Source organism: Ascaphus truei, chromosome 4, assembly GCF_040206685.1.
Source record: "Ascaphus truei isolate aAscTru1 chromosome 4, aAscTru1.hap1, whole genome shotgun sequence".
NCBI classification, from domain to species: Eukaryota; Metazoa; Chordata; class Amphibia; order Anura; family Ascaphidae; genus Ascaphus; species Ascaphus truei.
Window position 1 is genome coordinate 404,165,450 of NC_134486.1, and position 13,759 is coordinate 404,179,208.

The 13,759-nt window shown below is 44.4% G+C and overlaps 1 protein-coding gene across 7 annotated transcripts in view; it reads left to right on the forward strand.

Moving 5' to 3' along the window:
• The window catches only part of MSRA (methionine sulfoxide reductase A), a 442,168-nt gene that overhangs the window by 226,607 nt on the left and 201,802 nt on the right, over positions 1–13,759 (forward strand). For 6 of the 7 annotated variants that reach the window (XM_075598684.1, XM_075598689.1, XM_075598686.1 and 3 more), the window contains one exon: positions 2,284–2,403. The exons of the other annotated variant lie outside the window; for it this stretch is intronic. In XM_075598684.1, coding sequence (XP_075454799.1) covers positions 2,284–2,403 — 120 coding nt within the window. The remainder of the gene's footprint in view (positions 1–2,283; positions 2,404–13,759) is intronic. 7 annotated transcript variants of the gene reach the window in all.

Genomic DNA, 13,759 nt, shown 5'->3' on the forward strand with positions numbered 1-13,759 from the left:
GTAAGTTATTGTTGACTCTATAAGGAAGTGTTTTTCAGCCTGTGCTTCTTGAAACCCATGGAGTTCTGTGCAAAGCTGCCGTGAGTAGGGTTGCCAGGTGGCTTCTCCAAAAATACTGGACTCAATGGTGAAAGGTGCGTCAGGTCAGCATGTCCAGGGAGGGAAATACCGGACATATACATGTCCAGTATTACAGTACCTCTCATTTTTTACTGGACAGAGTATCCAAATACAGGACAGTCCAGTTCAATACCGGACACCTGGCAATAATAGGAGTGAGACCAAATGTGGTAATGGCTGAAATGTTAGTCTTCAAGACCAAATAATCCTATCTTGCCATAGTTTTGAATGTAATCATTCAACAACGTTATTAATATTATGATATATGATAAATGATAGATAACATAACAAATACAAAGGCAACCTAAGCCCTACCACAGCCATAGCATTTTTACCTACTGTGGAAAATTGCCGGCTTAACGTATTAAACTAATTTGAACAAATGGTCTATTAAAGAAGAAATCCCGCTATTTTTGAAGTTAATTTTTTTGGGGGGGAATTGGGACAGAGGTCCCCTGCAGCTGAACTGTGCTGTTCTGAGCTCTGGGGGGGTTCCTCAGTCCCCAAGATATTTACCTCTTTATGTGCCGCTAAAATGAGAGTTGGTCACCAGTGTCATCCCATAGGAAGATGCAATATCCTGCACTGATCATATTGTGGTTTCCTATTGGACTGTGCGGGTGAGGCTTGGATGGCAGCTATACTGTATTTATTTCCCACCAAAAAAGGTAAATATCTCCGCCAGATAAAAAAAATACTCTCTGAGGCTGAGCTTTTCACAACAGGGAAGGATTCAGAGGAACTGACAGACATATTTGGGTCTTGGTTTGCAAATTCTTCTGTGCTAGGGGGAATGTTTTGCAGTATAACAGCTTGGGGAACCGTGTTTCGTTGCAGCGTCTTGAAAGTGTCCCTAGTACTAAAAATACCTCCTTGTGAGCACATTCACACATCTCAGAGAGGCCTGCAACTCTGCCTTTGCCCATTATCTCTCAGCATACTGTGCTTCCACTGCAGCCAGGGATTCTGGGAAATGACATGCAAATGAGCACACAGTGTCACTCTTTACTTCTCATCCATTTTAACAGCTTTACCTGCCGCATTACACAGCTTTCCAGCACAGCCTGGGTTAAAGAAGTGCATTGCCAGTAGCCCTACTCACAGACAGCTGTTTAGACCTTTTGGCTGGTTATAACTGGCTTTGCAACGTCACACTCGAAGCGGTTTCAACCACACATTAAATAAGTCATAGTGGGTAAAAGAAAGTGCCAAACGTTTTGTCCCTTTTTTACCCACCATAACTTATTTAATGCAGCAAAACAGAAAATGAAGCGCAAAATTCTTACACACTCACAAAATGACATACATATAAATATATACCTTCCAGACCCTCGTTGAGACGCAGCTCCAAATGTTCAGACTTTAAAAATAAATCTGTGCAAAAGTTATCCAATGTGGTAAATCCGGGCGTGGAAAAACTGGGTCAAAAACCCTCTCTGCAGTGGATGACGTCACTTGCCCAATACTAAAGGAGAGATTCTCAGCACATGTAGAAATGACAAATAACAGAGAGGGAGAGAAAATAGTGTAAACCATTTACTGATAAAAAAATAAATAAAAAACTCATAAATTTCACTCACAAGTGTAGGTGAGTATAAAGCCTTTTAGAGCATTTAGATGTCGCCCCAATCCTTCGTTGGATGCGGTTGAGCACCGAGGAGTCCTTCTACGCCAGCGGACGTCCGTGCATGTGACGATCGAGGAACTGGCAGAGGTGGGAGCGGAGAGTGGAGCGCTGGGACAACGCCAATACTTCAACCGCACCCAAAGAATGCTCGGGGCGACATCTATACGCTCTAAAGACTTTATACTCACAAACACTTGAGTGAAATGTATGCGTTTTTTTTACTTATTTTTATCAGTAAAGGGGTTTTACGCTATGTTCTCCTTTTCTCTTATATTTCTCTTTTCCATATGTGCAGAGAATATCTCCATTAATATGGAGTAGGTGACGTCCTTCCACCGCAGAGAGGGTATATGACCCATGTAGTATACCCCAGTTTTTTCTCACCCGGATTTGACACACTGGATAACTTATTTAATGACTAGTACTAAAGAAATGTAGGGTACTGTAGTGAACAGCAAACAAAACAGAAACATTTCAGTATTGTTCTCAAAAGTGAATGTCAATTGTTTTTACATAACAGGATTGTGTGTTTTTAGGCATGGGCTGCTTCTGGGGAGCAGAAAAGAAGTTCTGGAGCCAAAAAGGTGTCTATTCTACCCAGGTTGGATATGCAGGAGGCCATACGTCCAACCCTTCATATGAGGAAGTCTGCTCAGGTATGTTTATTAATACAGTACCTCAATGTTGGAAAGGGTTTAGCACGGCTTTATTCCCATTTGTATGAAAAGCTTGGCACCCTTTTGTGGATCTGGGCCCAAGAAAGGCACCAATATTGGGCATCTGAAAGGTAACATTATATAATCTATATAATTGTAATCATTCATGAGAAAAGATACTAAAGAGAAACAAAAGTAACACTGCCACACCACCCATTAACCAATATGGTCAGTGACCTTAGATTAAACCGGAAATCCCAAATTGTCCAGTAATTTGATTCACATTGGTAAAGAGTACCTGGTTATGGCCGTGAATCATTTGATGGTAAATTGCAGCCACTTTGAGTTGGCTACCTGCCAGAATAAGCTCAAAGAGGACATTTCGGGTGCGTCCTCTCATAAAGTCACTCTCTGAGGAAACGGTTGAGTTGCAAGATTGTATTAATTCTGCTATAGAGCATCCATCATGAGGCCGATGAAATGATCATTGCGAGTGCAGATGATACAATTGGTACATTGATAGCATACAGTACATGTTTACGCGAAGGAATACAAGTAGTTGGCAATTCTTCTGGTAGCTAGAAGAAGGGTCAGTCTTAACTAAAAAGTACGTAAGATTATTTTTCCTTTCTTTAACACATTAGATCTGTTGCATATAGATTCCGGAAAAGATGTGTCTGTGGTCAAAAAATGGCACTTATAAATGGATGTCTTAAAAGCGGTGGTATGCGGTAATAAAAGATGAGCAATATTTACGTTGGGTTGCTACATTGTTGGTGGACAAGACAGTTAAACGTGTCAATGTTCACCACAGTTCATGCTTATTTTGACTTCCTTGGGATAACATAGTCTTTCCAAGAAATATTGGCCCAAGGTACTAATCTCTATTCTGGCTAAATCTGGGTCACTTGCTAGTCAGAGAGTTTTAAGCATCTGAGACAAAGGCAGACCTTGTTTGAGAAGGGTTGGGTGGATACTACATGCAAAAAGCAGTGTTACGATTTGTGTGTTTTTTTAATTTTTTTTTAAGTGTAGAAAAACAAGTTTCTGATATGTAGATACAGTAGTGACATCAAGGTAGTCTAACGTGTCAAAGTCCTGTGTCAATGCCAGTGTGACTGGCGTTCGTAGGTCATTTCATTCAGTAATTGTGGAAACAACCGTTTATGCTGTGCCTCACTATCTAAGGAATATATATAATTGATATACCTAGTATTAAATATGATTTTCTTTCATCAATCGGTGGATTATCAACAAAAAAGGGGGGCATTTACGTACAATATTTGCTTTCACTCTTGTCCTTTCATGGCATCCAAAGGTGATTGGGAAACTCCTCATCTTCGGGCAAACAACAAGAAGAGACAGCCTCTGGGAGTATATAGCTCTTCCCTCTTCTCCCAACTCCAGTTTTCTGAGAAGGTCCCCCAAGCTACTTTATAAAAGAGCACAGTTAGCAGAGAACAAACGTGCATACAATCTAAGAGCTACAATAACTTCATAGGAACCGTGACCAAAATAAATGTTGGGGGAGGCACTGTATACTGCCATTGTGGGACTAAAGGAAAGGCAAATATTGGGAGTCAATTTTTCCTTTCCTCTGCATCCCCATGGCAGCCATAGACTAATAGGATTTCCCAAAACTAAACTTCATCGGTGCTGGACGTCCCATTTCAGCTATGTTATTTCACAATAGTTTGCAGCACTCTCACTGCTACGAGCATCCTGTCACGACTGTTCTCGCCACAAACGTAGCAGGATCAGGATAGGAGAAGACAGCATCGTCGGTGGACATGCCAGGGTCAGGACTGGAGACATCAGGGTAAACGTTGTTCAAGCAGGAGTTCGGCAACAGGTAGTCAGGAGAGCCCCGCTTCAGCTTAGGAGCGCGGGAGTGGCCTCTGCGCGTGCGGCGACCATGGCCCATGGTACTGGTCTCAGGAGGTGGTAGACAGACCAGAGTATCACACCGCCTAGCTGCACTGGTAAACCAGTGCTTCAGCGCAAGAGTCCTGAGCGGGCTGGGGAATCCTCCGTTTCAGCGCAGGAACCAGGACGCGGCCTCTCTAGATTAGGGAAAGAGTAGGCCCCAGGAACCAGGAAGCTGAAGATACACAGGGAAACCTCCGCTTCAGTGCAGGAAACCAGGAACAGACCGCTGCATGAATATAGCAGCCGGTCACAGGAAACAAGGAGCTGAAGTAACAAGGAGAGTACTCAGCTTCAGCACAGGAAACAGGAACTGACCGCTGCATGAGACTAGCAGCCGGTCACAGGAATCAGGGAGCTGAAGACAACAAGGAGAGTACTCCGCTTCAGCACAGGAACAGACCGCTGCGTGACACTAGCAGCCGGTCTCAGGAACCAAGGAGACAGACAAGACAAAGCTTATGGCAGAACACAGAGACATCCAGGAAGGACTATGCTCGGCAGGGAGCATTGTGGGAAGGCAACACTTAAAGGTCAGAGAACCAATGGCAGAAGGGGCGTGTGGCAGTATTGCTTTGGTGAGTGAATCCAGGCTGCAGTAAATATCAGGGGAAGTGTTCCAGGACTGCACAGGTCTGCAAGGTAAGGCAAACATTAAACCGAGGAGCGGATTCCTTACAGTATCCCCCCCTTCACGTGAGACCTCCGGGCGAAGAAGACCACTCATAGAGTTGGGTGAGCAGGAGTTGTTCCTGAACCGTCTAGGATTGGTGTTGGAGTCATGGTTCAGAGACTCGTGGTCACTCCTTTGTGTACCCCCAGCCCCCGGAGAGAACTGCGGCCAGCTAGGGCCATCCATGGGTCTCGGGGACATCGAGTTGTTCCTAAAGTTTTTTAGGCGGAAAGGGGATCCGTAAATGAGCAGTTCCTTGGTGAGTACTGTTCTAGGATATGAGAGTGGTGGTAGAGATATCATTGGTACCTGCCCCCCCCCCCCCCTGCGAAATGGCTTGGGAATCCAAGGCTGTGAAGAACCAGAGGAATCCGGAGCAGAAACGGCAGAAGAACCCCCACTGGGAGCCCAGTCTTTAGTAATGGGACCAGAATTTAGGATAAGCGGCCTTGATAGTTGATCGAATATACCCGGGCGACCTTCGGGACAGACAAAGTCTTGGCTGACCTCTGCATGTAGGAATTTGAGAGGGACTTCTCCTCCAGAGGTCTCCCAGGTAGTGGTCAGCGAGGGTATAGGGTGGGTGGGAGCATTTCCCGGTATTGGTATGGAAGGGGACAAGGCAAGCAGTAAACCAGACATAGAGACCGAAATCTTGGGATACGTACAGAGTATTTCCAACTCAAAGGAAATAACAGGGGCAACAGAAGGTTCCGAGGGGGGAAAACATCGTTTCACAGAGGCAGAGAAGCACTCAGCAGTGGAGCTCTCAAATACTGGGGATCCCTCAGTGGGAGATAGTATTGTCTGGGGAGTAGGAATAGGCTATGGGGCTTTAATATCAGAAACTTGAGAATCAGGCAGAGCAAGGGTAGCGGAGGGAGGGGAGCTAACCTCAGAAGCTGAAGTCTGTACTTCAGTGACAGGGACCTGAGAGATTACAAAAACCGCAGTGAGTAAAGGAATTGACTCCGGAGCTGGAGGCTCGGAATCCATAACAGAAACATCTCGCAAAGCAGGGGTACCGATAGGAGAACTAGCGTCAGGAGCTGGTGCCTGAGAATTAGTGACTGGTAATGGGAGAGTAATGATGGGAGTTAAAGAGACAATAAGCGGTAAGTTGGAACCGTGGAAACTCTTAATAGCAGAAACCTTTGAAGTAAAAGGAGTCTTATCCAAAACTGCAAGGGCCCTAACAACAGGGGTGCTTGTCATGACAAAAACAGATTTAGGCGTGTTTACTAGTGCAAAAATTCTGATACCGGGACTCCTAGCCAGTGGTTAGGGTGTCAGGGTTTGACTAGTGAGAACATCAGATATAGTGATAAGTGACTTAGAATCAATCACTGAGGTTCTAGGTTTGCTGGACATGTGTGAGAAAGTACCCTTTAAGACAGGAATTTTAATTTTTACCCTGAGTAACCCAACGGTTGCTGGAGCACGTTTAGCTGCAGTGCTGAGGGACTGAGGTTTAGCAAGAGCAGTAAAACTAAATAGCTCAGATTTAAACACCAGGACTTGTAATATAAGCAGGGTGGTCTCAGACTGTACTAAGGGGGTAACAACCGATATGCTGATCCCTGGAGGGTTTGCATGGGCAGAGAAATCAGGGGAACTAACAGCAAGGACGACCTCTATAGAAAGAGATTCTGAATCTGAAGGGAGGTTTTTACCTCTCCGAGTATCAGGGCCGACAAGGCAAATTTCAGAGAGAGGGGAAACTGTGTGCAGGCTTCTAGCTAGCACATATGAAAAAGCGTCGCTTTTAAGTGAAAACAGTGTGTCAGCAAACATTCCTGGGAACACAACATGAACCCCAGGAGGGGCATACTGACCACTGTACGGTTTTAACCCTAAGCTTTGAGAAGGGGAGAACACAGACAGTACACGGGGGGTAATCATAACTGTACTGGTCTCTGAAGTGGGTATTTGGTAAGGAGTGTCTGGGAAACCAGAAATGACTGCAGATTCCACGACGTGGGGACTATGTGCTGAAGCAGGGATCATCGCTCTCTGGGTGACAGACTGGTTCAGCGAAGTACCTGGAAATGGGAACTCTGCGACCAAGCTTAGGGAAAAACTTGGTAACTGAATACATTTAACTGGAATCAGAACTTTAGCCGAAGTTTCAGGGGGCACAGCAGCTGAAACTTGAGCTGAAGCAGGGGTTTTATAGCAAAAACTAACTAAGGATTCAGCAACCTTGGGGAAGTCATTTAATGCAACCTCTGCTATAGGACTTGGGGACACATTCTCTGAGGCTAGAACGAAGGCATTAGCTTGGAGGCAGCAAGAATTTACAGGAGTTAAAGCAGATAATACCTGAGAGTAGAACATAGAGAGTTTTTCCTCTGTAATAGGTGAGACAAGGGATTCTTCCTCTGGAGCTAGGGACGTGACCATGGCTGGCGGAGAACAGGGGGTTACCAAAGGGGACTCAGAGAGCTGCCCCACAGGGTTTAATACCGGAATGACCCTGGGAACAGAACTTAGAAATTGAAGCTGAGTACGTGGAGGTAGGAGGGATTTGTTCCCTGACAGGGAAGGCATGCAGAACTGCCTAGCAGGGGTTAAAGCAGGAAAAACTTCGAGGGCTGAAAAGGGAGATTCAAAGTTAGGAATAGAGGGAAAAAGGGACTTGTTCTCGGATACTAGAGCCTTAGTGTTGGCTAGAGAAATATACGTATACTCCAGGGGAACCTCACAGGACTGATCAGCAGGGGTTAACGTAGACGTATCATTGGTGTCAGAGTACCCGGGTGTACCATCAGGGCTAGGGACCGTGGCAGCATCTATGTTAGGGGGCAGTGATAGTGGGTCAGTTTGGTCATTTCCTGGAGAGGGAGATACGTCCCCAGGTTTAGCGACAGGACTGGCAGCACAGGTGGACTGCCAAGCGGCAGCGTAGCTGGCGAGGAGAGGGTCCTGTTCCTTTATGCAAATGTCCAAAGTCAGGGAAAGTACACGGAGTGTGTCTTGAGCATGAACCACCATGAAGAGAGGGTCCTGTTGTACTAGGTGAATGTCCAATGATAAGGCCAAGGCAAGGAGTGCATTTCGGGCGTTGGCAAGTTTGATAGGATGCACATTATCCCAGGTTAAAGGGGAACCAGAGGAGCAAACACAATCGGCCAGAGACTGTTTTAAGTCCTTGAGGCAATAAGCCTTACTAATGAGATCGTTACGGCATTGTCTTTGCAACGGGGTTAAACCTTCATACATAATCTGATCTTCAATCAGGGGTAGTATTTCGCACAGATACTGGTTTTCAAACTGGGACTGGTCTACAGGCCGGGACAGGATTTCAGACAGAAACATACCAACCCTCACCACAGGGCGGTCCGAGTTTGTGGGGCCGAGCATACTGTCACGACTGTGCTCACCACAAACCTGGGTCGGACCGCGTGGCTGAGGTGGGGTTGTAAAAGCACCGACCTTAGACCGCGCAGGCTGATCCGGATTGCGCAGTTCGTAGTCGTACGTAGCAGGATCAGGATAGGAGAAGACAGCATCGTCGGTGGACACGCCAGGGTCAGGACTGGAGACATCAGGGTAAACGTTGTTCAAGCAGGAGTTCGGCAACAGGTAGTCAGGAGAGCCCCGCTTCAGCTTAGGAGCGCGGGAGTGGTCTCTGCGCGTGCGGCGACCATGGCCCATGGTACTGGTCTCAGGAGGTGGTAGACAGACAAGAGTAGCACACCGCCTAGCTGCACTGGTAAACCAGTGCTTCAGCGCAAGAGTCCTGAGCGGGCTGGGGAATCCTCCATTTCAGCGCAGGAACCAGGACGCGGCCTCTCTAGATTAGGGAAAGAGTAGGCCCCAGGAACCAGGAAGCTGAAGATACACAGGGAAACCTCCGCTTCAGTGCAGGAAACCAGGAACAGACCGCTGCATGAATATAGCAGCCGGTCACAGGAAACAAGGAGCTGAAGTAACAAGGAGAGTACTCAGTTTCAGCACAGGAAACAGGAACTGACCGCTGCATGAGACTAGCAGCCGGTCACAGGAATCAGGGAGCTGAAGACAACAAGGAGAGTACTCCGCTTCAGCACAAGAACAGACCGCTGCGTGACACTAGCAGCCGGTCTCAGGAACCAAGGAGATAGACAAGACAAGGCTTATGGCAGAACACAGAGACATCCAGGAAGGACTATGCTCGGCAGGGAGCATTGTGGGAAGGCAACACTTAAAGGTCAGAGAACCAATGGCAGAAGGGGCGTGTGGCAGTATTGCTTTGGTGAGTGAATCCAGGCTGCAGTAAATATCAGGGGAAGTGTTCCAGGACTGCACAGGTCTGCAAGGTAAGGCAAACATTAAACCGAGGAGCGGATTCCTTACACATCCGCAGAGGCTTGAAAGCCCATCTTATTATGCTTGATGAGTGTATGGATAGAAGACGGTGACTGCTTTGCAGATGTGTGCAGCTGGTGCACAGCCGCTATGCGCCTAGGTTGTATCCATGGCTCTGGCGAAATGAACTCGGGTAGATAATGGAGATGGTAAACCTAGACTTTTGTAGACTGTGATAATCGCTTTAATCACCCACTCTACTGGAGCTCTTGTTTGGGATCTTCAAATAGGATAAATAGCCTCTGAATTTCTAAAGTCATTGGTACAGTCTTGGTATAGTCTAAGAGCTCTTGCACATCAAAAGAATGGAATTTACTCTCTTTGTTTCGAGGATTCAAACAGAATGAAGGAGTGAAGATTTCCTGGTGAAGGTGAAATGAGGGAACAACCTTCTATCTAAACTCTGATCCAGTCCTTAAAATTACCTTATCTTGATAGAATGGTGTATTTGGAGAGAAAGGACAACACTTGCAGCTCCCCCACTCTTCTACCACATTTATGGTAAGGGTTCCCATTGGAACCTTTTTAAGTGGGTTCAAAAAATATCAGAATTTAAGTCCTTCCAGCATGATATTCAAACTGGAACTAGTGACATTATTCCCTGACAACATTTTAGACATAGCTTGCATCAAGCTGCTGATGAGTGGGTTACATTAAATAGGTTTTTGAAAAAGCGCTGCAACTGCTGACACTCATACTTTAATGCTCGCAGGAGGTTGATGATTTGCATAATACTGTAGTTGCCTTTAAATAAACAATGTTTCAATTGCACCAAGCCCAGACATGTTTCTATATTCTGTTGTAAACGGCAGATGTTACGCTTGCTGCTAACAGGTGGTTAATGGTTTCCTCCCTTAATCGCAGTTTATATAGTGATTGCCCATCAATTTCCAGGTCACCAGGTAAAAAAACCATGAGGGTTATGATGGAATAATAGACCACGAGACAATACATTCATTTGATTAATTTGGGTCCACTGATGTACAATACGTAGAAACTTGGAAAGCCTGCTCCCACAGTCTGCAGTGCCTGCACCAGGACTCACTTCATTTTGTATAACTTGAAATAGGACCTCTGGGACCTGGAAGAAAACTTCCCTTTGGAGGTAGAAGCTCGGGGAAACAATGCTCTCTAAAAGGATTTTTGGGGTCTCAAAGATTTAGCTTCACAAGAGGATAACCCCGCATTTGCCCCTCCGAAAAGCAAGCAATTCGATCTGGATATTCTAGCCCTTCCTTCTTTCTTATGGAAGGTCATTCCCTTTTCCTCCAGATGTTTTCGCAATCAGATAATACAGTACTTCACTGAACAAGAACAATTCTTCCCGTTCCAGATCTTAATTGTTCTGGCAATACATGCCAAAGAAAGATCATGTTAACATAGGGGATGCTTTTTAAGATCGCTGTCCATCATACAGTCAGGATGAACCATCTGGTGTTCTAAGGGAATGGTTTTATTGCAGGATAGCTTGGCAACAGCCACATCGATCTTGGGGACCTTGGACCTCGATCTTGGGGACCTTGATCTCAGGGTTGCAAATCCTGCTCATCAAAAGATATATATTATAATATTTTGAGGGAGTAGAGAATCTTTAATACAGTTCCTCTTTTATCTGGATCCTCAATATCAAGCACTGCTCTCAGATTTTTGAGTAATTTCTCAACAGTCCATCTTAAATCGACCTAGTTACCATTGAATGTCACCCTCATCTTGTGATGCCATCTCAGCTAAATTAAAAGGGATAATTAGAACCACAAAAAGAACAGGAGACAGGGGGTGCCCAACGCTGCATCCAATTGACAAAACACATGTGTTATGTGTTTTGTCAATTGGATGCAGCGTTGGGCACCCCCTGTCTCTTGTTATATACAATTGCCACGCTCAATAGCGCTCTGGTTGACTAAATATATATTTACTTTGTGTTGGGTGTGGGAGTTTGAGACTGGGAATCTGTGTTAACACAAAAAGAACAGTGCTGCCCATCTGAAGTTTGCCAATGAGCACATAGATGATCCACAAGTCTTCTGGAACAATGTTCCCTGAACAGATGAGTCAAAGGTAGAACGTTTTGGCCTCAATGAGAAAAATTATGTTTAATGAAAACCAAACATTGCATTTGAACAGAAGAACATCATCCCAACCGTCAAGGATGGTGGTGGGAGTGTGATAGTTTGGGCTGCTTTGCTGCCTCGGGACCTTGAATTCTAGAGAATTCAGAAGATTCTAGAGAAGAATGTCAGGCCACCCGTCTGTGAGCTGAAGCAAAAGTGGGTCATGCAGCAAGACAATGATCCTAAACATACAAGCAGATCTACAAAAGAATGGCTGCAGAAAAAGAAATTCCGCATTTTAGAATGGCCTAGTCAAACTCCGGACCTAAACTCCATTGAAATGTTTTGGCAGGACCTAAAGCGAGCTGTCTATGAAAGAAAGCCCTCAAATGTCACTGAGCAGTTCTGTAAGGAGGAATGGACGAAAATTTCTCAAAACCGATGTGGGAGACTGACCATCAGTTACAGGAAAAGCTTAGTTCAAGTCATTGCTGCTCAAGGGGTCGCCACCAGGTACTGAATCAAAAGGTTCACATACTTTTTTACATGTGGAAATTGAATGTGGAATCATTTGTGGATAAATAAATGTTTGAAAAGTATCATGTTTTGTGTCATTTGTTTGATCAGGTTATCTTTATCTTATATGAGGACTTACAGTAGATTAAGATCTAATAACATTTTATGTTTGAAATATGTGATAATCCTAAAGGGTTCACAAACTTTTTCTCACCACTGTGTGTGTATGCCTGTGTGTGCATGCGGCTGTTATTTGAACACTTCAGGCGTTGTATACCTCGGAATACCCATGTCATGGTGCGTGATTTCTTCCAACCGTACCTTCCAGCCTTAAGGTGCGAGTGCAGAAAATGGCATTTTAGTGTTCTGGTTTTTAAACACCTGAAATTGACAGTAGCACAGTACTGTACACATTACAATTCATTCATTTCATTGCACACAAAGAAACAGAATCCATGAAATTCGAACAAAGCAACCGCGATAAACACGTGTGCCTGGGGCGGTTGGCCACGTTCATGCCGCGTAGAATACAGCAGCGCACACGAAAACGGCTCCGTGATTTGTTCGAATAACGGCCGCTGCATCTGTATATATATATATATATAATTTAATGTATATACATACTGTGTATATGTATATACATTATGTGTATATAAATATTAGAGCACAAGGTTATCAGAATACCAGCACAACACAAGGGGTGGGATTTATTGATCCATCTTCGACTGAGCCACTGATTGAGCCACCTGTGCTGAAGGAGGGTTTTTTCACTGAGCCTATGAGCCACCTGTGCTGAAGCTGGGATATCCTTAAAGCGTGACCTGTTGGGGAGGGGGGAGTCTTGAGAACTGGAGTTCAGAACCCCTAGCATCGCTTCTTTGCTGCCAGATGGGGCTTGCAGTGCATGGCAAAGCCAATAATACGCAATATACATGTGCAGCATTTGAGGATTCTTCCCCCTGTATAACATTTGGGGAGATATTGCTGATTTAGACCGGAATGGAGGGTTAATGCGCAGGGAAAGATGTGGATGAAATGATTTTCAAACCTGAATCTTCCAAGTGTCTGAACGCATAATTAAAGGGAACGTGTCGCTTTCAGTTTCTATAGTAACAAAGCACTGAAAGGACGGCAGGAATAAGGTGTTCTTGCTTTAATGAGAATAGTTTAGAACATTTCCTATTGTAACTGTCATTGTCAAGATAATGGATCCATGTTGTGCCTTTGCCATTTCTTCTTGCAGTCTTCATTGTTCCAAATAGGTTTAAGCAATGTCATTATTTCCGTAAGGAATCAGACCCCACTGCATTGCTGCCAGATTATGTGTCCTACTGCTCCGATCCCTACCGTTCCCTTCAATTTTTTTTGTGTTTTGTTCTTAGTGCCCCATAGGAAGGCATCAGCTAATATAAAATGCAAAGTTGATCACGTTACATAATAATATGCCATAATGTTTCGTACTGAATATGGAATGTAATTAGCTAATTGTATCAAAGAAAACCACGACGCCTGCCTGCATGTTAATGTGCAACTTATAATGTACATTACAATTAAGTATAAGCAGTACAATACTGTTTTTATTATGAAGTAGACAGATACAAATATATATATATATATATATATATATATATATATATATATATGTATATATATATATATATACAGCTAAACCCCGTTATAACGCGCCTCGTTATACCGCGATTCGGTTATAACGCGGTTTTCCCGTGGCTCCCGTTTTTTAAAAAAAAAAAAAAAAAAAAAAAAAAAAAATTTTTAAAAAAATTTTTTTTTACATTTTTTTTTTTGCACACTGCACACACTCACTGCACACACACTGCTC